At 50.4% G+C, this 27,761-nt stretch overlaps 2 protein-coding genes across 2 annotated transcripts in view; one reads left to right on the top strand and one right to left on the bottom strand.

Annotated features, from left to right (window-relative positions):
* Positions 1 to 27,761, bottom strand: part of RIMBP2 (RIMS binding protein 2) — a 1,305,415-nt gene that overhangs the window by 651,293 nt on the left and 626,361 nt on the right. Inside the window, exon 4 of the mRNA XM_078668014.1 lies at positions 21,370 to 21,459. Coding sequence (XP_078524140.1) covers positions 21,370 to 21,459 — 90 coding nt within the window. The remainder of the gene's footprint in view (positions 1 to 21,369; positions 21,460 to 27,761) is intronic.
* The window catches only part of LOC144792069 (uncharacterized), a 172,177-nt gene that overhangs the window by 139,702 nt on the left and 4,714 nt on the right, over positions 1 to 27,761 (top strand). The window lies entirely within an intron of this gene.

Raw genomic sequence — 27,761 nt, 5'->3', positions numbered from 1 at the left:
TACTAGTTATTTACACAATATACATTTCACAACTGATATTACAGTATTAATAAGTCAAAATCAAAAGACGACCTTGGAATAAATTTCACTTCACTCTATTCATTTTGATGTTTTTAGAACAGCCTACGGTCGCACTAATAGGTCTACGCGTTTCGAACACCCTTAATGGGGGGTGCTCTCGTCAGGACCACATATCTGAAAGATATAAGGAGGTGTTTTTAGAATCACTAATAGCGGCACCTTCCTGAATAAGCATGGATAGCCTCAACTCAAGTCTTACCTCTGCCTTGTAGTGGCGCGGGGTGAGAGAAAAGAGAGTTTTTTTCTGCAAATAATCAAATGGGATTGTTCAGTATCATACAATAGACCAATGGTAGCCAAAAGACAAGACCGTCGCTTTTAGTCAACTTCCCATATATACTCACATTCAAAGTGTGTGTGTACTGCCTTGATGGAAGTGGAATTTTACTGGTTTGAATTCTGTGGGGAAAGGGTGCAGGAAAGTGCATTAGTTGCTGTTGGTTCTCTTGCTGTAAACACAGCCGCAGGGATGTACGTTTAAGGACTTACTTATGTGCTGAACTCCGGCGTTTTGACGTCTAGCGGCCGGATTGTCGTGCAGTCTAAAACAAAAAAGCGGGAATAGCGTGTATTGTTTAGAATTTGGGTGCCTGATTAGCCAAACTTAATACCTAAGCGTGCTCAAACTATGGATTCTTACCGTTTAGCAGACACCGTCTCACAGTCGACTTTCTCCGTGGTTCACGTCTGTTTGCTTCTCAGCTGTTGTCACGTGACTTGGAATGATTGACGCGCTGTTGGCGTTATGTCGTGCTTGATGCTCCACGGGCTTGTGGTAGTTGTATTCTCTTGTTATTGCGCGTTAGTAAAAGAGTGTTTCACGCTACATAGACACTTGGAACACCTGGAATGGACAGTTGGTGTATTTCATAGTGCCGGAATCGATCCAGGTATATAAAATTGCCGTGGTGTTAAGTCGTGGCCGATGTTTGGCAGGCTTATGGGAATTGTATGCCCTGTAGTGTGGGCTTTAGTGAAATGTCGTAGACTTTTGTAATTGTTTCAAAATAAATACTTAAATGAGCGGAAACTTTTTGAATGTGAAGAATTGTTTTGAGATAGGTCCAAGCTTGTGTAACCGCATTTTATTTTCCTCGCAGGAACCATTATTGACGGTGTAAGTAATTATAAGCGATATTGTTGGTTCTGTCTTGTCAATGGCCAGTATGAAATATGTAGATTTGACGGACTCTATGATGGGCATATCAAGAGCGATTATGACAGTTTGTAAATTTCTGAGATTTCATTGAGGCCATCAATCGCTGTATTAAATTTTATAATAAGCATGGCTTCTCTTCTGGAAAGTTTTTCATCCAAGTCACCTCCCCTTGGATCAGTCGCAATTTTTGATAAAACTGTCCATTTGATGTCAGATTCACAATGATTTTGTGCCTTCCAATGATTTACTAAAGGCGCTGTCTGCACATTGTTTCTGATTCTGGATTTATGTTGGGTAATTCTACTCCTGATCTCCTGGTTAGTTTTTCCAATATAGAGCATGTCACAAGGACAGCGTATTCCATAAATTACATAACGCGATTTACAATTAGTAAATGTGTCGTGTTTCCAGAACGTTTGCTTGTGTTTAAAAAGCGTTCCTTCTTCGGTAGTGGGACAGCAAACACAGGTACCGCATTTATGATGGCCTTGTATTGGAGGTAAACTCAACATTGCTCTTATGCATGGTTGTTTCTTTTGAGGTAGAGTTGCACGTACCAGATAATTGGCAATGTTCTGATCTTTTTTGAAGGCAAACAAAGGTTTTTCTTTGAGTGACTCTTCTAGGTTTTCAACTAGATGCCAATTTTGATTTATCACTTTTTTGAGATGGTTTGAGTTTGGACAAAAAGTAGATACACATACAATCCTTTCCATCGGCTTCTTTTCTTTTTTCTTAGGAGTTCTTCTCTTGGTGTCCACCAAGCTCTCTTCATAGAACGCCTCAAGAGTTTTTTAGGATAACCTCGTTCCAGTAAATTTTGTGTCAGATGGTTGGCATGGAGCTCATATTCATCTTTAAAATGGCAGTTCCTTTTAATTCGTAAGTACTGGCCGAAAGGTAGATTTTCTTTTAGGTTTCTTGGATGGTTGCTCTCGAAGTGTAACTGTTAGACGGGGACCTGGAGGGTCGGCCGAGCACAGTGATCGCACAGACAGGTAACTTCCCCCCCACAGGTGGACACCACACAAAGATCAGGGTAACACCTTTTTATAGGCACTTCTGGTAGTAGAGTGGTACGATACAAGGCGATCAGGACACGATGATCCTCTCAATTCTAGTCTCTAGTAAGGGAAGGGGGTAGCGGGACAGTCTTGGTACCCACGGGTACTGAGGTGTAACGGTGATAGCTCACAATCCTCGAGCTCGGTGTTCGGATGGGTCAGACCGCGGCAGCGCCGGCAGGTCCCGAAGAGGTCGTAGGTGGCAACGGGCCGCGGCAGCGCCAGCAGGTCCCAACGAGGATGAAGGTTACAACGGGCCGCGGCAGCGCCAGCAGGTCCCACGAGAATGCAGGTTGCAACGGGCCGCGGCAGCGCCAGCAGGTCCCCCGAGGAAGAAGGTTACAACGGGCCGCGGCAGCGCCAGCAGGTCCCACGAGGATGAAGGTTGCAGAGGGCCGCGGCAGCGCCAGCAGGTCCCACGAGGATGAAGGTTGCAGAGGGCCGCGGCAGCGCCAGCAGGTCCCACGAGGATGAAGGTTGCAGAGGGCCGCGGCAGCGCCAGCAGGCAGGACAATAGTTCACAAGGCAGGGCTGTGGCAGCGCCAGCAGTCCGTCAAGGATGAGTTCGTCGCGGTGTCTCTCGACTCCAGGATACAACTGCCTTCCTGTCCTGGGGCGGCCTCAGTTATAGGTCTGGCGCCCTTTGATGTCCGGACCCTCGCTCTTGGAGGTCGGGAGGTCTGGGATGAGGGAGTCCAGACACCCAGCAGGGGGGTGGAGCCAGCGCCCGAGGAGGCTGGGGGTGCTCGGCACCTGGCGGGGGAGAGCCATCGACACTTCTTACTCCCATTGACCTGCCAAGTGGTCCGTTCACCTCCTGGGTGGAGGGTGGTGCCGGGATGTCGGGGCCTGGCCAGGCCCAGGGTTGGGGTCGGGCTGAGGCCGCGCGGCCGCGTGGTGCCGTGTCCAAGATGGCGGCTGGGCCGGGCAATGGTGCTGACGGTGGCCGGGCCCTGTCCTGCGGGGAGGGAGCGAGCCCTTCATGTGGCCTGTCCAACATGCGTCCCCCCCAGCTGAAGGCGGGGAGAGTCACCCATCTTCTTGGGGACTTTCCTCGTCGAGGCGGAAAAAGCGGGACAGGCCATCCGCGTTGGCGTGGTCTTGGCCAGGGCGATGCTCCACAGTGAAGTCCATCCCCTGCAGGGAGATGGACCATCGCAACAGTTTGGGGTTCTCCCCCCGCATCTGCATGAGCCATTGCAGGGGCCGATGATCTGTCTGTACCCGGAAATGGGTTCCGAAGAGGTACGGCCGGAGCTTCTTGAGGGCCCATACCACTGCGAAGGCCTCTCGCTCAATGGTGCTCCAGCGCTGTTCTCGGGGCAGAAGGCGTCTGCTGATGAAGGCCACGGGTTGGTCCACTCCTTCGGGGTTCAGTTGGGAGAGGACGGCCCCAATACCATGGTCGGAGGCATCGGTCTGCACAATGAACTCGCGGCTGTAGTCGGGGGCCTGGAGCACCGGGGCGGTGCACATGGCGGCCTTCAGCGTCTCGAAGGCCGCGTGACAGTCGGGAGTCCAGTTGACTCGTTTTGGGTTGCTCTTAGACGTGAGTTCCGTGAGGGGCCCCACAATGCTGCCATAGTCCCTCACAAACCGCCGGTAGTATCCGGTGAGCCCCAGGAAGGCTCGGACCTCTGTTTGTGTTTCGGGGGGTTGCCAGGACTGGATGGCAGCTACCTTGAGTTGGAGGGGGGCCACCAGACCGCTCCCCACTTGGTGTCCGAGGTAGGTCACGGACCCCTGGCCGATTTGGCACTTGCTGGCCTTTATGGTGAGGCCGGCCTGTTGGAGGGCCTGCAGGACCGCTCTGAGGTGGTGGAGGTGGTCGGCCCAGTGGCGGCTGTATACCGCGATGTCGTCCAGGTAGGCGGCGCTGAATTCTTCGAGGCCCGCCAATACCTGGTTCACCAGTCTTTGAAAGGTGGCTGGGGCGTTCTTCATGCCGAAGGGCATCACTCTGAAATGGTAGTGCCCGTCCGGGGTGGAGAAAGCGGAACGTTCTTGGGCCCTGGGGGTGAGGCCGATCTGCCAGTAGCCCGCTGTCAGGTCAAAGATGCTTAGGTAGCGGGCTGCCCCCATGCGGTCGACTAGTTCATCTGCTCGGGGGATAGGGTGAGCGTCGGTTCGGGTGACCGCGTTCAGCCCCCGATAGTCGATGCAGAATCGGAGCTCCGGCGTGGTGCCCGGTGCCGCGGCCTTGGGGACCAGGACGACCGGGCTGGCCCAGGGACTGTCCGAAGGCTCGATGACCCCGAGGGCGAGCATCTTGGAGACTTCTTCTTGGATGCATGTACGTACCCGATCCGGTACTCGGTACGCCCGGTGTCGGACAGGAGGACTGTCCCCCGTGTCCACGTCGTGCAGGCACCAGGAGGTGACTCCGGGTGCGAGGGAGAACATGTTTGCGAACGGCAGCAGGAGGGCCCGGCAATCTTGACGCTGCTCTGGGGTCAGGGCCTCGGAGAGTCGGACCCCGTCCACCGAGCCATCTGTTTCCCGAGTCCTCAGTAGGTCAGGGAGGGGCTCGGAGTCTCCTTCTGTGCCACTGTCGGTCGCCATCAGCAGGCTGAGCTCTGAGCGCATGAAGTGGGGTTTGAGCCTGTTGGCGTGGAGGACCCGGAGGGGGTTCCGGGGGGACTCCAGGTCGATGAGATAGGTGACGGGACTCCTGCGCTCGATCACCTTGAAGGGCCCCGTCCATTTGTCTTGCAAGGCACACGGTTCGATGGGGGACATCACCCATACCTGCTGACCCGGTTCAAACTCGATGGAGGAGGCATGTTGGTCGTACCACTTCTTCATGTCCTCCTGACTGGCCTCCAGATTGGCTTTAGCGATCTCCCTGAATTTCCGGGTCTGATTTCGGAGGGTCAGGAGGTATTTGTAGACGTCCGGAGGGGTCTTTAGGGGGGCCATTTCCCATTCCTCCTTCACTAGGCTGAGAGGCCCGCGAACGGGGTGTCCGTACAGGAGTTCGAAGGGGCTGAAGCCGAGGGACTTCTGGGGGACTTCTCGGTAGGCGAAGAGGAGGCACGGTAGTAGCACGTCCCACTGGCGGCGTAGGGGTTCTTCCAGCCCCATGATCATCCCCTTGAGGGTGCGGTTGAACCGCTCGACCAGTCCGTTCCCCTGGGGGTGATAGGGGGTGGTGAAGCGGTAAGTGACTCCGCACTGCTGCCAGAGGGATTTCATATACTTTGAAATAAAGTTCGTACCCCTGTCGCTGACGACTTCCCGGGGGAAGCCCACTCGAGAGAAGATCCCCATCAAGGCTCGACCCACTACTGGGGCTGTTATAGTACGGAGGGGGACCGCCTCAGGATAGCGGGTGGCGTGGTCCACCAGGACCAGGATGAAGCGATGCCCCTGTGCTGTTTGGGGGTCCAGGGGCCCCACAATGTCTATTCCCACCCTTTCGAACGGGGTGGTCACCACGGGGAATGGTTGTAGGGGTGCCTTGAGTTTGCGGCCGCTCTTCCCGCTGGCCTGGCAGGTCGGGCAGGACCGGCAATGGTTGGAGACGTCATTTCTCATTTTGGGCCAAAAAAAGTGAGTCACCAGGCGGTGGTAGGTCTTGTCTTGGCCCAGGTGCCCGGCCAGGGGGACATCATGGGCTAGGTTCAACAGGAAGTCTCTGAAGTGGAGGGGCACCACCAGCACTCGCCCGGCCCCCAGTTCTGCGATTTTCTGCTCGCTGTACAAGAGATCATTGTCCCAATAAACCCAGTGGGCCCCGGTGGTGTCTCCTTGGCTCTGGGCGAGCGCTTGCTGTCGCAATCCCTCGAGGGAGGGGCAGGTCTTTTGCTCCTGCCGGAATTGTTCCTGGGTGGGCCCCCCTTCTTGACGCCACTGAGCCAGGTCGGGAAGCTCGGGGGGCTGGGTGGACCCCTCTGTGGTGGGGTCCGGGTGGTCGGTCTGGAGGAAGTCTTCTTCTGGAGTGATCGAGGGCGGAGGTGCTGCCCATTCTGGTTCTTCTGGTCTAGGGATGGTGCGGGTGGCCATGGACCGGGTGGTTACGCACGCCCAGTCCGGGAGACCCAACATCCCCAGATGCTCTCTTCTTTCTAAAGCGGCCCACGGGGAGCTCTCGAGATCGTTCCCCAGGAGGCAGTCCACGGGGGCATCGTCGCGGACAGTTACTTTCAGCATGCCGGACACTCCTCCCCATTCGAAGGGGACGCAGGCCATCCGACACAGGCTCTCCGAGTTATCTGCCGATCGGACGGGGCAAAGTACGTTTGGTAGGATTTGTTCTGGGGCCACCAGGTGACAACGGACGGCCGTCACACTGGCCCCGGTGTCACGCAGGGCCTCGGCCTTGCGCCCATTGATGCTCACCCATTGGCTGTACTTCCGAGTGTTGGCGGGCAGGGGAGTCCGCGGGACCATGTCTCTTCCTCCCAGGCATGCCAGGGTCATGGCGGCGGGTTCCCACTCGAACTGCTCCGACTCATAGGTCTCCGTGTCTTCGGAGACTTGTTCTTCTCCCAGGGCGGCGGCCGCCATCTGGCGGGGCCCGGGGACCTGGTTCTTCGGGCAGGTCGGGTCACTGGCATAGTGGCCGACTCGCTGGCATCGATGACACGTCACGTTAGCTCGGAACCCCGGGCGCACCGGGGGGTTTCCCCGGCCTGCTGGGGCCGGGGTGGCGTTAGTGGGCGCGGCCGGGACGGCGTCTCTGCCCCGGCCCGGGCCTCCTCCTCCTCCTCGGGGACGATGATGACCTTGGTTGGTTCTGTTCTGCTCATTCGGCCCACTCCGGGCCACTCGGGTGCTCTCCCACCGGTCAGCCTCGGTGGCGAGCTGCCGGGGTTCAGTCAATTTACTGTCGAGGAGGTGCTGCCTGAGCTCGATGAAGCAGTTGTTGGAGAGGTGCTCCCACACAATGAGATTGAAGAGTTGTTCGTAAGTGGTTACGTTGTTACCCTTGATCCACCCCTCGAAGGCTCGGCTGAAATAGTTCACGTATTCCAACCACGTTGTACCTGGGATCCGGGTGCAGTTGCGGAACCTCTGGCGGTACATTTCGGGTGTAAGCCCATATCGACTGAGGAGGGCGGCCTTCATGTGGTCATAGGACGTCATTTGATGGTCCGGAAGCTGCAGCAGGGCATCACGACCTTAGTTGATGAATCTCCCCCATAGACCGGCTCCCCAGTCACTTCGAGCGACCCGGTGGGCGGTCATGGCAATCTCATAGGCCTTGAACCACTGCTGTATGTCGTCGTTCCGGTGATATTCTCGGACCACATCCTTGGGGATGTGGACCTTCTGCTCGGTAGGACCCGGGGAGTGCGGTTGCTCGGGCACCCCTAGGTTTTTGTTCAGTTTGCGTATTTCTATCTCCGCTAGTTTGCACTCGTGCTCGTATGCCAGTCTTTTTTCTTCGAGGTCTCTCTGTCTCTGTTTTTCCTCTCGCTCTTCTCTGAGCCGTAAGTGTTCTAAGTTTATTTTTTGTTCCGCCAGTTTCAATTCTCCGTCTAATCTGAGTCGTGCCAAGTCTAACTCGTGTAATCTATTTTTTTCCCGCTCTTGGATCTCTTCACGGGAAGGGCCTGTTCTCCGTTCCTCCGTCCGGGTGGTGTTGACTTCCGGGGCTGCGGGGTCCCGGGGGGTTGCGGTATTTGTCTCTGTCCAGGCCTCTAGGGCGTTTTTGAAGTCTTCTTTTGTGCTTAGCCCGGTGGTAGCAATGCCTAAGTCCATGCAAAATTGTTTGAGCTCTCGGTGGTTGTATTCTTCCAGCTTTTCCATCTGGAACTTCTCCGCCGATCCGCTCTCTTTGGTCGTCATTGTGGTTTTAGTCGTAGGGTGAGTTACTGTCTGTACGGTACGCGTTGGTTCGGATCGCGCCGCTAGCCACCAATGTTAGACGGGGACCTGGAGGGTCGGCCGAGCACAGTGATCGCACAGACAGGTAACTTCCCCCCACAGGTGGACACCACACAAAGATCAGGGTAACACCTTTTTATAGGCACTTCTGGTAGTAGAGTGGTACGATACAAGGCGATCAGGACACGATGATCCTCTCAATTCTAGTCTCTAGTAAGGGAAGGGGGTAGCGGGACAGTCTTGGTACCCACGGGTACTGAGGTGTAACGGTGATAGCTCACAATCCTCGAGCTCGGTGTTCGGATGGGTCAGACCGCGGCAGCGCCGGCAGGTCCCGAAGAGGTCGTAGGTGGCAACGGGCCGCGGCAGCGCCAGCAGGTCCCAACGAGGATGAAGGTTACAACGGGCCCCGGCAGCGCCAGCAGGTCCCACGAGAATGCAGGTTGCAACGGGCCGCGGCAGCGCCAGCAGGTCCCCCGAGGAAGAAGGTTACAACGGGCCGCGGCAGCGCCAGCAGGTCCCACGAGGATGAAGGTTGCAGAGGGCCGCGGTAGCGCCAGCAGGTCCCACGAGGATGAAGGTTGCAGAGGGCCGCGGCAGCGCCAGCAGGTCACACGAGGATGAAGGTTGCAGAGGGCCGCGGCAGCGCCAGCAGGCAGGACAATAGTTCACAAGGCAGGGCTGTGGCAGCGCCAGCAGTCCGTCAAGGATGAGTTTGTCGCGGTGTCTCTCGACTCCAGGATACAACTGCCTTCCTGTCCTGGGGCGGCCTCAGTTATAGGTCTGGCGCCCTTTGATGTCCGGACCCTCGCTCTTGGAGGTCGGGAGGTCTGGGATGAGGGAGTCCAGACACCCAGCAGGGGGGTGGAGCCAGCGCCCGAGGAGGCTGGGGGTGCTCGGCACCTGGCGGGGGAGAGCCATCGACACTTCTTACTCCCATTGACCTGCCAAGTGGTCCGTTCACCTCCTGGGTGGAGGGTGGTGCCGGGATGTCGGGGCCTGGCCAGGCCCAGGGTTGGGGTCGGGCTGAGGCCGCGCGGCCGCGTGGTGCCGTGTCCAAGATGGCGGCTGGGCCGGGCAATGGTGCTGACGGTGGCCGGGCCCTGTCCTGCGGGGAGGGAGCGAGCCCTTCATGTGGCCTGTCCAACAGTAACGCTTTATTTCGATCAGTCGGCTTTTTATATAATGTAGTTACCCATTTCTTCTCTGATGGATAGACTTCTACATCCAAAAAAGCCAGTTTTGTTTGGGAGTAATTTAGACTGAACTTTATTTCATGGGTCCGGTTGTTCAGCCATTCATGAAATTTTTTGAGTTCATCTTCGCCACCTGTCCAGACGGCAAATACGTCGTCTATAAAACGACTCCAATGTGAAATATATTCAAAAAAAGGATTGTCTTTGTAGATGAATTTTTCTTCAAATTTGGACATAAAAAGGATAGCCAGTTCAGGAGCAAAGGGGCAGCCCATCGCTACTCCCCCTGTTTGGAAATAAAATTCGCCATTAAAGTTAAAATAATTTTTCTTTAAGGCGAATGAAGCCAATTCTAGAATGAATTCAGTAGGAATTCTGACTGGTTTTTCTCTGGTCTCCAAAAATGAAGCAATGACTTCCAGGCCTTCAATTTGAGGTATCTGTGTATATAAACATGTCACATCTAGTGTGACCAAAAAATCCGAGCCTTCGTTGAATTCAATGGATTCCAGTTTGTTTATGAAGTCTGAAGTATCACGTAGATACGATTTGACTTGAGGTAGAAATGGTTTGAGGAAATGGTCCACAAATTTTGAGATGGGTTCCAATAGAGAATCACATGCCGAGACTATCGGTCTCCCCGGTGGAGCTGCTTGATCCTTATGAATTTTCGGAAGGATGTAAAATTGAGGAATCCTTGGAAATTTACATTGAAGGAATTCAAATTCCTTTTTTCCTAGTAGTCCATCGGTGTGCCCCTTTTCCAAAATTACCCGTAATTGATGATTTAGTTCCGTCGTTGGGTCTCTTGAGACTTTTTTGTAACAGGCTTGATCATTTAATTGCCTCATGACTTCAGTGATGTATTTTTCTTTTTCCCAGATGACTATTGATCCTCCCTTGTCTGCCTGCTTGATTACTATCTCAAAACAATTCTTCACATTCAAAAAGTTTCCGCTCATTTAAGTATTTATTTTGAAACAATTACAAAAGTCTACGACATTTCACTAAAGCCCACACTACAGGGCATACAATTCCCATAAGCCTGCCAAACATCGGCCACGACTTAACACCACGGCAATTTTATATACCTGGATCGATTCCGGCACTATGAAATACACCAACTGTCCATTCCAAGTGTTCCAAGTGTCTATGTAGCGTGAAACACTCTTTTACTAACGCGCAATAACAAGAGAATACAACTCCCACAAGCCCGTGGAGCATCAAGCACGACATAACGCCAACAGCGCGTCAATCATTCCAAGTCACGTGACAACAGCTGAGAAGCAAACAGACGTGAACCACGGAGAAAGTCGACTGTGAGACGGTGTCTGCTAAACGGTAAGAATCCATAGTATGAGCACGCTTAGGTATTAAGTTTGGCTAATCAGGCACCCAAATTCTAAACAATACACGCTATTCCCGCTTTTTTGTTTTAGACTGCACGACAATCCGGCCGCTAGACGTCAAAACGCCGGAGTTCAGCACATAAGTAAGTCCTTAAACGTACATCCCTGCGGCTGTGTTTACAGCAAGAGAACCAACAGCAACTAATGCACTTTCCTGCACCCTTTCCCCACAGAATTCAAACCAGTAAAATTCCACTTCCATCAAGGCAGTACACACACACTTTGAATGTGAGTATATATGGGAAGTTGACTAAAAGCGACGGTCTTGTCTTTTGGCTACCATTGGTCTATTGTATGATACTGAACAATCCCATTTGATTATTTGCAGAAAAAAACTCTCTTTTCTCTCACCCCGCGCCACTACAAGGCAGAGGTAAGACTTGAGTTGAGGCTATCCATGCTTATTCAGGAAGGTGCCGCTATTAGTGATTCTAAAAACACCTCCTTATATCTTTCAGATATGTGGTCCTGACGAGAGCACCCCCCATTAAGGGTGTTCGAAACGCGTAGACCTATTAGTGCGACCGTAGGCTGTTCTAAAAACATCAAAATGAATAGAGTGAAGTGAAATTTGTTCCAAGGTCGTTTTTTGATTTTGACTTATCAACACTGTAATATCAGTTGTGAAATGTATATTGTGTAAATAACTAGTATAGAGTGTTTTTCTTAGTGGGTGAATGTGAGTTTGGATGGTATGATTGGGAATGGTGAGAGTTGAGAATTAAAGTGGTGTCTTATACATGTGATGTAAAAATTAAATTGTAATTTGTGTCCTATGTGCCAAGGTGCTAACAAAAAATGTAAAATGTGTTTGTTTTCATAAAATGTTTATATAAAAAAAGATTTATTTCAGACAGAACAAGTAGTCTTGTCTATATGGTGTTTTGATTCACTATATTTGGTGCAATTTATGAGATTAGTGTTGCAGTACTGGTATTGTTATTTTGTTACTCAATCCAGAGGAAGCTGGCATCCAAGAGAGGCTGGAATCCATGCAGCAGCTCAGGAATAATTTAGATAATTTGTCTTAGATTTGGAATTGTCCCAGAGGCTGGTACCAAGTGAGGCTGGTATCCAAGCGAGGCTGGTATCCAAGCGAGGCTGGCATCCAAGCGAGGCTGGCGTCCAAGAAAGGCTGGCATCCAAGAGTGGGGGACATCCTACCCGTGGCTTTGGGATTTTCTTATTCCTCCTGTTGGACTGATAAAGGTCTCTGCGGCTGGCATCCATGATGGGCTGGCATCAGGAGTTTATGTGATTAAACACATTAAATCCAAGAAAAGCTGGCATCCGAGAGAGGCTGGCATCGAACCCCTGGATTTGGGATGGTTCGTATCACTCCTCTTTGACTGTTAGTAGTCCAAATGGACGGCTTCTTTCCTGCCTGAAGTTAGCCTGCTGTGTGAGTCTCTCTATGGATTGTCGCTGGGCCTGGTTCTCTCTTATCTGTATTCTACCCAAGAGCCTGATTCATCTCGTCAGATGGTAAAAATTATTAGTTATTGTGATGAAGCCAGGATGCTCCTCAGATCGACAGCAAGCAAACCTGCATCATCTCCTCTTCGGGAGTAGATGGCGGCCATCAAGTACTGGACAACATGCAAGGATTGGAAGTGACCATCCATTAACTGGCGGTGATATTCTATGGGAAACTGAAGACCTTCTGAAGCGGGACTTCATGTTTTCAGGAGTGGACCTTAAGATGTGGAGCTTAAGAGTGGATGACACTGTGCTTTACCTTTAATAAAAATTGTTATAAAGAAAATAGAGTGGACCTTAGAAGTGGACCTTCAGAAGTGGACCTTCAGAAGTGAACCTTAGGAGTGGGCCTTTAGATGCGGACCTTCATGATTTCAGAAGCGGGCCTTCAGAAGTGGACCTTAATTTTTTCAGGAGTGGACCTTCTGAAGTGGACCTAGAAGCGGGCCTTCAGAGGTTTACCTTCAGAAGTGTACCTTCACAATTGGACCTTCAGAAGTGGGCCTGCAGGAGTGCAATTTCAGAAGTGGACCTTCAGAAGTGGACCTTCGGAAGTGGACCTTCAGAAGTGGACCTTCAGAAGTGGACCTTCAGAAGTGGGCCTTCAGAAATGGGCCTTTAGAAGTTGGCCTTCAGTAGTGGGCCTTCAGTAGTGGGCCTTAGAAGTGGGCCTTAGAAGTTGACTTCAGAAGTGGGGCTTCAGAAGTGGACCTTCAGAAGTGGACTTCAGAAGTGAGCCTTCAGAAGCAGGTCTTCATGTTTTCCGGAGTGGACCTTCAGATGTGGACCTTCCGAAGTGGACCTTCAAATGGGCTTTCAGAAGACGACCTTGGGAGTGGGCATCAGAAGGGGGCCTTCATGAGCAGACCTTAGAAACGGACCTTAGAAACGGACCTTAGAAGTGGGCCTTCGTAGTGGGCCTTAGAAGTGGGCCTTAGAAGTTGACCTCAGCAGTGGGCCTTCAGAAGTGGACCTTCAGAAGTGGACCTTAGAAGTGGACCTTCAGGAGTGGACCTTCAGGAGTGGACCTTCAGGAGTGGACCTTCAGGAGTGGGCCTTCAGAAGCAGACCTTCATATTTTCAGAAACAGGCCTTCAGAAGCGGACCTTCATGTTTTCAGGAGTGGACCTTCAGAAGTGGACCTTAGGAATGAGTCTTCAGAAATGGGCCTTTAGAAGTGGGCTTTCACAATTGGGCCCTCAGAAGCGGGCTTTCAGGGGTCAACCTTCAGAAGTGTACCATCACAATTGGGCCTTCAGAAGTCGGCCTTCAGGAGTGGACCTCCAGGAGTGCGCGTTCAGAACTGGACCTTCAGAAGTGGACCTCAGAAGTGCACCTTCAGAAGCGGGCCTTCATGTTTTCAGGAGTGGACCTTCAGATGTGGACCTTCAGAAGTGGACCTAGACGACCTTAGGAGCGGGCCTTCAGAAGCAGGCCTTCAGGAGTGGACCTTAGAAATGGACCTTAGAAGTGGGCCTTCAGAAGCGGGACTTCAGAAGTGGGCCGTCAGAAGTGGACCATAGAAGTGGACCTTAGAAGCGGACCTTTTTAGGAATGGGCCTTCAGGAGTGGACCTTCAGAAGTGGACCTTCAGGAGTGGACCTTCAGGAGTGGACCTTAGACGTGGGCCTTCAGAAGTGGGCCTGCAGAAGCAGGCCTTCATATTTTCAGAAGCGGACCTTCATGTTTTTAGAAGTGGCCCTTCAGAAATGGACCTTCAGAAGTAGATCTTCAGAAGTGGACCTTAGAAATGGGCCTTCACAATTGGGCCTTCAGAAGCGGGCTTTCAGGAGTCAACCTTCAGGAGTGGACCTTCACATTTGGGCCTTCAGAAGTGGACCTTCAGGAGTGGGCCTTCAGGAGTGGACCTTCAGGAGTGCACCTTCAGAAGTGGACCTTCAGAAGTGGACTTCAGAAGTGGGCCTTCAGAAGCGGGAATTCATGTTTTCAGGAGTGGACCTTCAGATGTGGACCTTCAGAAGTGGACCTTCAGAAGTGGACCATCAGAAGTGGACCTTAGGAGTGGGCCTTCAGAATTGGGCTTTCAGAAGACGAACTTAGAAGTGGCCCTTCAGAAGCGGGACTTCAGGAGTGGACCTTCAGAAACAGGCTTTCAGAAGTGGACCATCAGAAGTGGACCTTAGGAGTGGGCCTTCAGAATTGGGCTTTCAGAAGACGAACTTAGAAGTGGCCCTTCAGAAGCGGGACTTCAGGAGTAGGCCTTCAAAAGCGGGCCTTCAGAAGTGGACCTTAGAAGCGGGCCTTCAGGAGTGGACCTTAGAAGCGGGCCTTCAGAAGTGGACCTTCAGGAGTGGACCTTCAGAAGTGGGCCTTCAGAAGCGGGAATTCATGTTTTCAGGAGTGGACCTTCAGATGTGGACCTTCAGAAGTGGACCTTCAGAAGTGGACCATCAGAAGTGGACCTTAGGAGTGGGCCTTCAGAATTGGGCTTTCAGAAGACGGCCCTTCAGAAGTGGGACTTCTGGAGTGAACCTTCAGGAGTGGACCTTCAGGAGTGGACCTTCAGGAGTGGGCCTTCAGAAGTGGACCTTAGAAGCGGGCCTTCAGGAGTGGACCTTAGAAGCGGGCCTTCAGAAGTGGACCTTCAGGAGTGGACCTTCAGAAGTGGACCTTAGAAGCGACCTTCAGAAGTGGACCTTAGAAGCGGGCCTTCAGAAGTGGACCTTCAGGAGTGGACCTTCAGGAGTGGACCTTAGAAGTGGGCCTTCAGAAGTGGACCTTAGAAGTGGCCCTTCAGAAAGAGGATTTTACAAGTATGCTTTTTTTTTGCAAAAGTCATTTAAACTCACAGAAAACAGAAAGTTAGTAGAGTTCCCTGCAAAGTTCACATTGTCAGGCAGTGATATCCCTCATGTTCAAACACCTCTCTCAACTATCCAAGCCCTTCTCACAAGCTTAGGGCATTGACCCAGTGTCCTTTATTAAGTTATGGTTGTGCCCAGTGGGTAACAATGAGTTGTGCTTAGGATCACATTTTTGCAACATTAGGAGCTATTCATTTCGACTGCTCCATTCTTGCGGTGCACTGAAGAAGTGACTGGTTGAAAGAAACACACTCAGCTGCTCGTTGTTCTTCATAGAGAACTTGCCTGGCGCATTGTATCTTCAACCGGACCCTGAACCACCTTCCAGTAAGCCTAAGTGCCTATCCATTTCCTCTGTCCCTTGGTTACCTTGTTGGGTTAGTGTCCATCCCTTTCCTCTGCCCGTTGGCACCCACTGGGCACAGGGGCCCATCTGTTTTCTCTGTCCGTTATCAACCTAGGGAGTTAGTGCCCATCCATCTCTTGTGTGCCTCGGTGACCTAGGTGGGTAAGTGGTCATCTCCTTTCTCTGCCCCATTGCATCCATATTAGATAGGTCCCTTTCACTTTCCTCTGTCCAATGGTGCCCTTGCGGATAAGTGCCATTTCCTATCCTCTGTCCCTTGGTGACCTTGTGAAGTAGGTGCACTCACTTTTCTCTGTCCTTAGCAATTCATGCTGGGGTATATGCCTATTCACTCCTTTGTCCCCTGGTCCTCCTGGGTAATATGTGCCAGTTAATTTACTCTCTCCTTTGGCGCCCCCGGGGGCATGTGCCAATTAATTTTTTCTGCCCTTTAGCACCAATGGGGGTGAGGTGTTTTTTCCACTAACTATGTTCCTTTGCCCTCTTGGTGCCTCTTCTTTGACTAAGCCTTTTGGTGAACAGAAGGGAACAGGTAACTTGGTGGTACCCATTCCTTGACGATGTTGCTAGGTGCCCGTGGGAAAGCATATATATTCCTTGGACATGTCTCTTGGCATCCATGTAGAAAGGAGTCTGTTTCTTGCCTGTGACACTTAAAGACCATAGAAAGTGTGCATTCCGTTACATAAAATAAAATATGTATTTGTAAAGAGCACTTTCACCCAAGAGGTATCTTGGCACTCATAACAGATGTTTATTGTTACCCAACTCAATGGTACTCATTTTATCGACCTCAGAAGAATGAAAGGCTGAGTGGACCCGCCGCAATTTGAACCTCATCCTGTTTCCACACCCTCCGCCTCCTACGAAAGACTTTCAACTGGATTCCCCTTGAACACAGAAAAACCACCAGCCACGCCCTCATCAGTAGCAAACTGGTGTGAGAAGTTGGCCTGATATATGATGCTCACTAGTTCTAGTGATCACCTTGTATCAGTCCAAACAACCCTTATGGTGATTGGTTGTAAGTCAACCTTATAGACCAGCTATCCTAATGGTAGCATGGACAAAGCAGTCTTAGGCTAAACTCTTTTGGCATGTGAAGCCAGCTGTTTTACCACAATATAACCCCTTGAATACCAGATGAAAGGACACCACACAGGTTGTTATGAAATTAAACAGTATATTTATTAATAGCAACATCTCTGAACTCTTTATGAGATCAGAGGGCTAAGCACATGACAGTCTCTTACGAAAAATACTACAAGTTGCACAAAATTTCAATGGTGCCCTAGGGGCACGACAAACCATACACTAAGTAAGTGGAATGTGAAAGTCGATAAGAGGAATGGAGCTGTCCAGAGGCTGTAGGATCGATGGGACCACGCTACACTAACACTAGGTAAGTAATCAGAGGCCCACGGAACGCGTGTGCAGAGTGTGAACTCACACGCGAGATGCGTAACAGCGTCTATGGACAGTACAGTTCAAGTAAAAGGTAAGTACGGACAATCCTGACTAGTTAGGACAACAACAACTGTGGAATTGGACACTACGACAGTTAGACTACCCTTGAGCACCGAAATGCTCTCGTTACCTCACCCACGGGCTGCGGGTGCATAGGTGCCAAAGTGTGTCGGGTTCTCGCGGTGAAGTGAATGGAGCCTGAAAGAAAAGATGCTGCAGGCGACCAGGAGGAAGATGTCCGGTGCGATCCAAGGGTGGATCGGTGAAGAAGAGGACCTGAAAGCAGAGGGGACAGTGTTCACAGTCACTAGCCAGTGACCGGTGTGAAACCAGGAAGGAACCAGGTGCTGTCGTTGCGATCAGGTGAAGAGTGGATGCTTGACTCTGCAGCCACGTGGACCAGGAGGTGTCTTCGATGACCAGGATGGAGGCACGAGCTGTCCCACGCAGGCTCTCGCTGTCGGCGGTGTCGGATCCGGGATTGGACTCAACAGGCCTTGGCAAAGGCAACCCACGCAGTGAAGGGAAAAGACGTCTGGTACGGACTAGGACTAGGTGCCCCTCTTTTGGAAGGGAGCAAGGGCCAGTCTGGAGCAACCAGACCAGCAGCAAAGATTCAAAGGTTCGTCGTCTAGGAGGCCACTAGCCAGCCGGCAAGTGACCAGACAACGCGTCGAGCAGCAAACAAGCAGAAGGGCCCCACGCAGATCTCGTGGATGCTGGAGGGCTGATCTTCGGTGCAGGGGCTGCTCGGGGCTGGGGCTTCTCAATCCCCAAAGCACTTGGTCGAGTTTACCACGGGAGTCGTGCTGGAAGCGAAGTGCAGGTTCGTTCAAGATGGCCGGTCCCACGTGTCTCGTCGCACCCACGGGTCTCAGCTTTGCTGTAGATGTAGGTTGAAGTCGGAGAGGTCTAGGAATCCGGGTCTCGTCGGGCTCTGGATTCTGGATCCTCGAGGGAAGACGACAAAGTGAAGCTGCTGGACGCTTGATGGTGCCTGCAGTTGCAGGGTGGACACTCCTTGTCCACAAGGGAGCTTCTTCAGTCTTCTGTGGAGCAGAACGTCGAAGGCCAGAGTTTCTTCTTGTTGAATAGTTCAGGATAATCTAATTTGGAATGGGACCAGCTCCTACCTTTATTCTCCTAAAGGGGGCTGCACTACTGACTAGGTCCCTCCCCTGGGTGGGACCAGGAAGGGGGGTGGCTACACCCCCTATCCTTTGTCCGGTTTCGCGCCAGAGCTGGGGCAGGGATGCCCCAGCAACTGGTTTGAACCAGTGTATGCACAGGACACCTTGTGTGCCCCAGGCATGTCTCATTCCTTTCAGGCCTCCCTACCTCAATACACAAAATCCTGTCTGGGGTGGTGCTAGCACCTCCCAAGGCAGGAAACCCTTTGTCCAAGCCTCCCTCGCTGGAAGGACTCCCAGCAGCAGGAGGTCAGGCTTGTGTCTGTGGTGGCAGCATCCATTTTGTGATGCTGAGGCTCGAGTTAACTTTAACCGGGGTTCACAGTTACATACATGTCGTGTCCCTATAGAAGGGTGGAATGCTACCCCCGTCACCAGAATTGGCGAGGGGGTAGTTTTCCAAATCGTATGACACCTTACTCGACATGTTTTGATAATGTTATTTTTTTTTTTTGCAGAAACAATTTTTATTGGCATATCAGGTCAAATCAGTTCAATACAATGAATAATTTATGCAGTAATACCGATGGTACAGGAGAACAGTATTTTTCTTGACCAGATGCCGTTTATGATAACAATCCCGTAACCGTCCCCTCCCCGGATCCCACCCCCCTGGTCAGTGCGCCGGCTTCTTCTCTCTTATCAGCTAATAATCAACAGCCAGTCACCTCCCCGAACCAGTCGAGGGGAGGAGGTAGGTAGCTCATACCAATGGGGGACCCGAACCCCCAGGACCTCCGTCGTTATTTGTTACAGCAGTGTACTGCACCGGGAATGGGGAACCTCTCAGCAGAGCCACCCTATGGTGTCGCTATTTCGCCATCCTCACTTTGGTCACTCTCAGGCAATTGGAGCGCGGTCACTAGGGCCTCCCACACTCTAGCCATCTCTAACGCCCTGTAACTATCTAGTCGCCTGGCCTGTTGCAGCCGCAATGCGCTCTCTGCCTTCGCCCACCGCTCCAGAGTGGACCACCATCGCGAGTAACTGGGGCCCCGGCTAGACTTCCAATGCATGGTGATCTCCCGTTTGGCCAGTACCAGGCCCAAGTCATAAAATTTGCTGGTAATGCGATTGCGGGGGGTATGAGGGAACCACAACAGTAAGCAAACGCCCATATCCGCTTCAATGCGCTGATCCGTGACAGCATTCAGGCAGGCCACCACCGCTTCCCAGTAATCAGTGAGCTTCACACAATGTTTTGATAATGTTATACCAGAGTTAGCATTTAACCGCGAGGTTGATAATGCACTTAAGAGTATATGGTATAGCGTTATCATGGAACAGCTATTAGGACTTGGTTCCGCAAGCTGCAAACGGGCTCAGCTCATGCCAGAGCCCCATCTCACATAATTCCAAGCACTCTGCCTTCAGGATTGATAAGGCCTTCCATAGGAGTGACTGATAGGAATATATGTGTCCATTTTAGGGTTAGATATAGGTATACTATATCTATAGCAAAGGGTGATTACACCACCTTGCCCCAGCTGTCATGCAGCCAGTTGTGTCAGTTTTAGATGGCCAGCCAGGGGTGGCATAATACATGCTTCAGCCCCTGGTAGGCCCTGGGTGCACCTATGCCCTGGATACCTACGGTATACTGTACAGGGACTGATAAGGTGGCCCAGTACCAATTGGTAAATGCACCTAAAGTACATGGTTGTCAATTTAGAGAGAGAACAGCTAGGCTGTGGGTCTGATTAGCAGGCCCACAGCCAGGGAAAGTCGTAAACCAGTGAAGCAAAAATCTGGGGTGACCATAGGATTGCAGACCCCACTCTCCAACAACTGGACTACAGCAACGGTCTCTATGCTGGGATCAACAAGAAGCTCGCCTGCAAACTTAAGAACGTTCAGAACACCGCCGCCAGACCAGTGCTCAACATACTGCGCCAGAATGTACGTTGTTATCCCGCAGTCTTTTTCCCCGCAGGGAATCACAACACGGTTGTTACAACGACCGCGTTGTGATTCCGCATACTATTACTCCGCAAGTCGGAACAACGACTTGCAGAGGGGGGGCGCTGGATGTTGGAGTAGTATAATTTACTATTCCAACTCCAGTCTGTGCAGACAATAGGGAAGGTGTTTGATTTTAAATCCAACCTCCCCCCGCCCGCAAGTCGTTATTCCGACTTGCGTAGTAATGGTATGCGGAATCACAACGTGGTCGTTGTAATGACCGCGTTGTGATTCCCTGCGAGGAAAAAGATTTGTGGTAAATGTTGTTTACCAGATACCACTGCTTCACTGCCACATCTCTCAACACCTGCGGGCCCTACACTAAGAGAATCAATTTCAAGCTTCTCACCCGCACCCTCAACACCCTCCACAACACCGGTTCATCCTACATGAACCACCGCCTCTCGTTCCACGCACCCCAAAGATCCCTCCGCTGAGCCCAGCTCTCCCTTGCGACTGTGCCGCCCATCAAGAAGACCAGAACAGGAGGCCGCTCCTTCTCCTTCCTCGCGGCCGAGGCATGGAATACCTTCCCTCTCCACCTCCGACAGACTCCAACTCTGTCCAAGTTCCTGAAGGAGCTCACGACCTGGCTCCTCGATGAATCAGCGGAAACCCCCGGGAGTTGCGCCCCTCCCGCCTCACCCCCCAGCACCTTGAGACCCTTTTGGGTGAGTAGTTGCGGTTAACAAACCCCTAGATTGATTGATTGATTGAACACAGGTCCCTACAGTGGACGCATTAGTCCACTGAGCTGCCAGACCCGACCTTAGCGTTCGTAGAGCAAGGTCCAGTCCCTTGACTATGTCACTTGGTGCCCACAGACGGGTTGATTCACAGAACTAACTTAAGACAAAATCCTAAACTTACTAATTTTGGAATTCACAGAAGTTAGGATTTTGTCTTAAGTTTTTCTTAAGACAAACTTAAGACAGACTTAAGACAGACTTAAGACAAACTTAGGACAGACTTAACACAAACTTAAGACAAAATCCTAACTTAGGTCTGTCTTAAGTTTGTCGTAAGTCTGTCTGAAGTCTGTCTTAAGTTTGTCGTCTTAAGACAAACTTAAGACAAAATCCTATCTTTTGTGAATACCAAAAGTAGTACATTTAGGATTTTGTCTTAAGTTATTTCTGTGAATCGGCCCCAGAGAGAGATGTCAGGTCCCACCCATGGGAAAGGGTCCCCATTCCTCCACTGTGTTATTGGGTGCCCATCCCTTGACTGTGCCCTTTGGTACCCAGAGAGGAGAATGCTTGTCCCGTGACCAAGTCTCTTGCCTCCCCTCAGAATAGATGCTCTCACCTTGACACCCCAGTGCCAGGGCGGTCTTACCTGCTCATACTGCAGGGCGCGGTGCGAGAGGCTGGCATACTGCAGGCTCAGACGGTCCTTCTCCTGGGCGGCTTCCTTCAGTTCATGGTCCTGGAAGAGACCAGAGAGGTGGTGAGGGGTCAGGCATTGATCTGTCATGTCACACCTTCTAACTAATAATGGAAGGTTATCCCTCGACCCCCCCGCCACCCATATCTCTACTTGTGCCTTGCACCCTCTATTCTATGGGGTGCTGCGGACATTGACATGCCAACGTGTCCCTGGATCACCCCGGCATCTTGTTCTGCCCACTGTGGCAGATCAGTTCATGCAGCCACCACCTCATGTCTCTCTCCTGCTGAATCTCTGGAGTGTGAGGAACTCAACTGAGCTGCACCGAGACATAAGTGGCTTCTGGAAACACGGGGAGAGGGAGCGCAAATACATATACACACAGCTCTAGATGTACATACGGTTCTAGAACAACTAGAAAGATCCCCACATCCATTGGTTTTAGATGTCCCCATAGTTAAAGATGTACATTCAGTTCTAGATTAACATAAGCGACCAGCTGTACGACGAGAATTAGCATACGCGGCCAGTTTGCACATGCTAATTCTGATAGGGTCAAGTACAAACACTATTTTGCGACTCGTAAATAATTTGCGACTCGCAAAATAGTGTTTTGCGACTCGCCATTAGGAAGGGGTGTTCCCTTCCTAATAACGAGTCACAAGCCATGTACCAATGTTTTGCGGACCGCTGCATTAGGTCTCAAACTGATGCTAATGGGATGAAACATCTGCTTGGACAGTGAGTACATGAGCAACAAAATGACAAAATAATTATGCAGTACTGCCACAAGATGTGCAGCAATACGTCGACCATTTACCTTTCCTTGCTACATAATTTAGCCAATCCAAACATAAAGAGGGGTCACAGTGACAATACGGAACACTCATTTTTGTTCCACGGTGGCTGCCCCGGGCTATGAAACCAGATCCCGGTGTGCTGGATAAAAAAGCCTCACCCATATAATGTGGCAGCTTCACCATTGACTTCCTGCCCCACCCTGGGGTAAGATGATACTACCAGGGCGGACTCGAGCTTCATCATTTTAAAAAAAGTAGGATAAACCGGTGGGCCTTTTTTTAAATTGGGTACTCTAGGTATACCTACAATCTTAAAAACAACAAGCATTTGCAATGCAATAGGTCTCGCATTAGGAAAGTTTGAGCTATTGGTATTGTAAATTACATTTTTTTAACTTATGTGTTGGTTTTGAAAATAGCGAAATTAACAGCTTTGTCATTTACAAAGCCAATATTTTTAACTTTTGCAAATGTGACACCTATAGCATAGCACCTATAGCGTGATGAATGTCCAGATATACCTTTTGCATCCAGAAAGATTTGCAGTTTAGTAAAAAAAAAATAGATAGATATTAGCAGCACTTGTTAAATAGGAGGATGAAATGTATTATGCTATGTGGTTGCGCATGCATGAATAATAAATAAAGGGGAAGTGTCCGCCACACTGGGAAGTTAGAGGACATATTTATACAAAGTACCTGTAGGAGAACGGTTTTATAATATGTTTTTATAACTTGGACAAGGGGATGCATTGCTGGCAATTTAGAAGGACTATGAAGCAAGCTTGGTATTCCTTGCTAAACAGTAACCTTTGTGTTTCATTAATCATTCCATTATTGAGGTATTATGTCAAATGGCATGGCAATATCAGTCTAACAACTAACAAAGGGCACAGAACGTCACGTGAAAGAGTGTTATACACGCCTCTGTAGCCTGGATGAATCTTAGGACAAGCCCAGTAGTTGTGGGGCGTTTAAGAATATGGAAACGTCGGATGTAATGGAAGAATGTTTTTTATTGTAATTACATTTAGAGTGTTTACTAACTCTGACGATGCGTTTAATCTCCTATTCAAGAAAGTAAGCCAGATGGACCTCTTGGATTTGAAAGCACAGATCCACAGCATTGTTAGCGACTAATTGCCTCCTAAAAGTAGCAGAAGTTGCCAAAACACCATAGAAAGTCACTGAATTACGCGATTCAGATCAGAGGTTTTTTAAAGAACTCAAAACAGCCAGCTGGCTCATCAATGCTATCCCCAGCTACAGTCACAGGAAGATAACTGCATACTTGCGGTCAACCATGCAAAGGAGCACTTAGTGGCTTCAAGAGAAGGGTGAAGCAGTACATAAGTTATACAGTGATGAAGCCACTGGCAGCCACTTTCTAAAGTCGTACACGCACCACAATTAATGCCGATGTAACACTGACAGGGTGCGGGAATAATAAAAGTTTCTGAATAACCCACATGCCCTACTCCAATGCACTACAGCTGTGCCCATCCCTTTGTTTACCTGGTGCCCTGCCCAGCCAGGTCCTTACGCTGTGTCTATTTCGATCACACCATTGACCTGGAGACACATGCAATATCCATGCCTCAGGTCATTGCTTAGGTTTCAGACTCTACGGACACTTGACCAGAGTGGAAATGGCCTCTGTGTCTGCAATAGTGTCATGATGTCCAACTGTCGAACCCCCGCTTACTGGTTAGCTGAAGCCTTGCGGTCCGGCCCGGCAGCACTGCCCCCTACGTGTGTTTCTGCAGCTGCAGCCTCGGAGCAATGAGGTGCAGACTGTAATTATCCTCACTTGAATTGACCCTGCGGGACACCCGGGTTCCGGAGTGGGAGGGGCTTCCAGGTCTGACATTCCACGTGCACTGTCTCTTTAAGGCGGGCCGCATTTCTGAGGGAGGGGCTCGAGTGACATCAGCTCCAGGCATGAATGAGCAGGGCGAGCCCAGCAAACTTCAGAAACTTGGTACAGGAGCAGTCCTAGAAGACGGAACCCGGGGCTGGAACGGCGGGAGCTGGCGGGGCTGGGGGACTGCAGCTGAAGGAGGCTCAAAGAGAGGCTGAAGCGCCGGGGAAGCTGCACCTGGAGCTCGGGCAGCAGTGACTGCAGAGCCTTGGAAGTGTGGAGCGGGAGCAGCTGCAGCCGGACAGGAGGCACTGAAGCCGGAAGGGCTGAGAGAGGTGGTGGAGCATCAAAGAGCACGACCTAGGATCCTGGAGCCCGAAGGAGGCAGCCGGACCGTAGCAGGATGTGGGGGCTCTGGGTCTGCACCGTCCTGCTGTTCGGGTCCCTCCTGCCCGGCCCGGCACGCGGATCGCCCCAGAGCACTGAAGGTGAGGACAGCGCCGAGGAGAGGGGGTGGTGTTTCGGGGCGCTCACGGGTCAGCAGAACCACACTGCGAGCACTGCCAGTCAGTCACCCGCAGCCTAGGGTGTAACGGGGGAGCACCCGTGGTGTATAACTTTGTAGTCTTTCATGGTATCGGGGAGTGGAGCGCCGTCCCTTTGCAGATACAGGTGCATGCTGCTTTGCTGTTGAGGTACAGACATATAGTTGAACCATTAAGTAGCCCCACCAGCCTAAGAAATACACGGTGAGCACCTGGCTTGGTGAAGTATATATCGCACTATTTTACGCTTCACGCGTTATTTTACTGTTGTTTTTTGAACTTCACAAAGAGTTGTCTGTGGGGAAGAAGTGTTCTCGCGTCATTGATTTTTATCTGAAATACTCACTGCCGGTCGGTAGTTGAGGGCTCGCAGCATACCACGCTGGGTCCACATTTACGGAACTCATTAGGCGCGTTCACAACACCAGAGCTGCAGCGCCCAGGAGAGTCTGAAGATGTGATGCAAGCCCGGCAGCTAAAGCGGGTCCTCGAGGTGAAATTGCAGAGGTAATGCGCGTAACCACCCCCTGTCATCCATTCCCGGCAAACCCACAACAACAGGTCTTTCGCTGGAGCAGCGCTATGCGCTGCTAACAGCAGCGAGACCTAAAAAGGGGGATGTTTTATAGGCACAATGGACAATACATCCGATTAATTGCCGACATGTTTCTGCCCCTAGCTGATGGCAAGAAAGATGAAAAGATGAAAGAAGGATTGCTTACCTTCCCCATACAAAGGTGGTAATTGTGGGCTGAGGCTTAGGACACAGTCAGGACCGAGGCCAGCATTTCCTGTAGTCACACTTTCGACACAGACCGCGCTCAGCAGAGAACCTAGTTAAAATCCCCTTAGTCTGCCAAAGAGAACGAAAAGCATGCCACAGCACGCGGGTGAGGCTTCTTCATCCAGAAAAACTGGATCTGGCTTTGTTGCCTAAGGTAGCCGACACGGAACAAAAATGACTGTTCCGTGTTGTCCCTGTCCCTTATACCTTTGTACTTGGATGTGTTAACAATTGGAGGATGTACGGTCTGCCCCTGTGAGAGAGCACTAGTCTGAGAAAAAAATGTATAAGTGCATCATATTTACAAGCACGTAGTTAGTTTAAATATACCTTGCACAAGAGTGTCTTATATTTAGTAGTGAAACGTATAGAGTGTTCAAGTAGGGTAACAATAATCATAACAGTGTGAGACTAATGTAGAAATGTTGGAATGAATATGAAAACCTCACGTTCTCATGTTAAAGGAATCATGTAAGAGTTAAGTGGAACCTTGCAAACCAGTTATATTGTGTAGGCCTCATGGCAATTCACAGAAAATCTAAACGTGCTGCTAAAATAATGTGAGGTGGGGTTAACATGGTTCTTCCAAAATGTGTTATCGAATTTAGTTTGAAATATATGCTTTATAGATGTGTACTTTAAGAAACGTATGTTAGTTAAGTATGCTGTTTAAATCAAGTCAAATGTTTTCAGAGTGCAGGGACCCGCTTCATGTAAATCAAGTAGGCCCGAACTGATAGTGATGCTTCTTTGATCTGAAATGTGCTAGTTAGAGGAGAAGTCGAGAGGTGCCAAGTACAGAGCTTTCCATATGCTTTACGACCTATAGATATGGTGGAGCCTGGAATTTGAGGCCCACTGTAGGACGGCCTGTATGCAGGTGCGAGGGGTCCTAATCAGTCGAAATGAATAGAGCCTTGTTCAGTGGCGCTTGGCGCAGGCCTGTAGGAGTCTTCAGGAATTTCAGGGGGTATCGGCGCACTGGAGAAGAAGCCTGGGAACCAAGGTCAACTTTAACGAGGGTCTTGAAGAGTACCATCATGGAGTTTACCGCGCAAAGATGTACCACGTGAGGGGCGTCCCAAGGGGCGTCCCAAGGGGCGTTCCTATCGGAAATGTGATTTTGTATTAGGGAAAGCGACCCGGGAGGAGGGCAGAGCAGATGATTTTGGGAGCCTAAGGAAGCGGATGGGTAGGCAGATAGGCTGATCAGGAGAGACCCATTATCAGAGAAGAAACAAAGAGAAGTGCGTGATCTTCTTAGGAAGTCACCACGGCTGACACCTTTTTGGGGTAAAGATCTTGTTAAGTAGGGATGTCACTTAGTCTAGTGTAGGGACAGACTAACTTGAATTTTCTTTTCTGTAATGACTCTTAGGTTGCAACTCATATCAATCCTTGCAAACCTAATGATCTTCGAACTTGTACTCATTATTCTGTTTTGTAGACTCAGATTATTCAAAGAATTTATGTTCATAGTGATACCAGTTTACCTTTTGAAATCAGGTTCACTCACATATTCAAAAACTTCCCTATAATAGCATACACCCGCGCGAAGAACATAAGGGAGCTACTCAAAAAACCTCAAAGAAACCAAACAGTGATTTTCAAAGGGATGAGAAAGTGTCATAACTGCGGACAGTGCAATAACACCATTGTGAACAAAACCTTTGCACATCCACAAACGGGCAAAAGCATCATTTTGAAATTAAGTGCTGATTGCAACACTGCAGGAGTCATTTACGCTATACAATGTCCATGTGGGCTCACGTATGTGGGACGCACATCAAGAAAAATCAAGACTCGAATAATCGAGCACAAGAGTACAATACGCAACAAATCCACCACCTCTAGTTTAGCAACACATTGGTCTAGTGCATCACACACTATACCATAATTGCGATACACAGTGTTAGAAGTGGTAGAAAAACACCCAGGTATTGATCATACTGTTGCTTTGTCCCGTCGAGAGACTTTCTGGATTAAAAGATTGGGCACCCACACCCCTGGGGGGCTCAATGACCAATATGAGATGTTATGTTTCTTGTGAACAGATCCAATAGGCAGATGTCAATCATGTGTGATAATTAGACAGTTCTAACATTGAACTATTTTTGGACAAGACTAAAACATGTATTGTTTTAGGTTACTATGTACACAGGTGTTGTTAGGTTTACATTGCATAAATGGTAAGAAGCGTACAGATTGATAAAGAGATGGTGTGATCCTTCGCACATTAGACAGCATTTAACGGGTTGCTTTTACATTATGTAGTAATTGTATGTTAATTGCATGTATTTTGTCATTAATAGTGTTCATCGCCTATGTATTCGATTGTTGTTTAAATGATTG

The sequence above is a fragment of the Lissotriton helveticus genome, chromosome 11 (genome assembly GCF_964261635.1).
Source record: "Lissotriton helveticus chromosome 11, aLisHel1.1, whole genome shotgun sequence".
Classification (NCBI taxonomy): Eukaryota; Metazoa; Chordata; class Amphibia; order Caudata; family Salamandridae; genus Lissotriton; species Lissotriton helveticus.
Note: the sequence above shows the minus strand (reverse complement) of the source record. Positions and strands in the feature narration are given on the sequence as shown.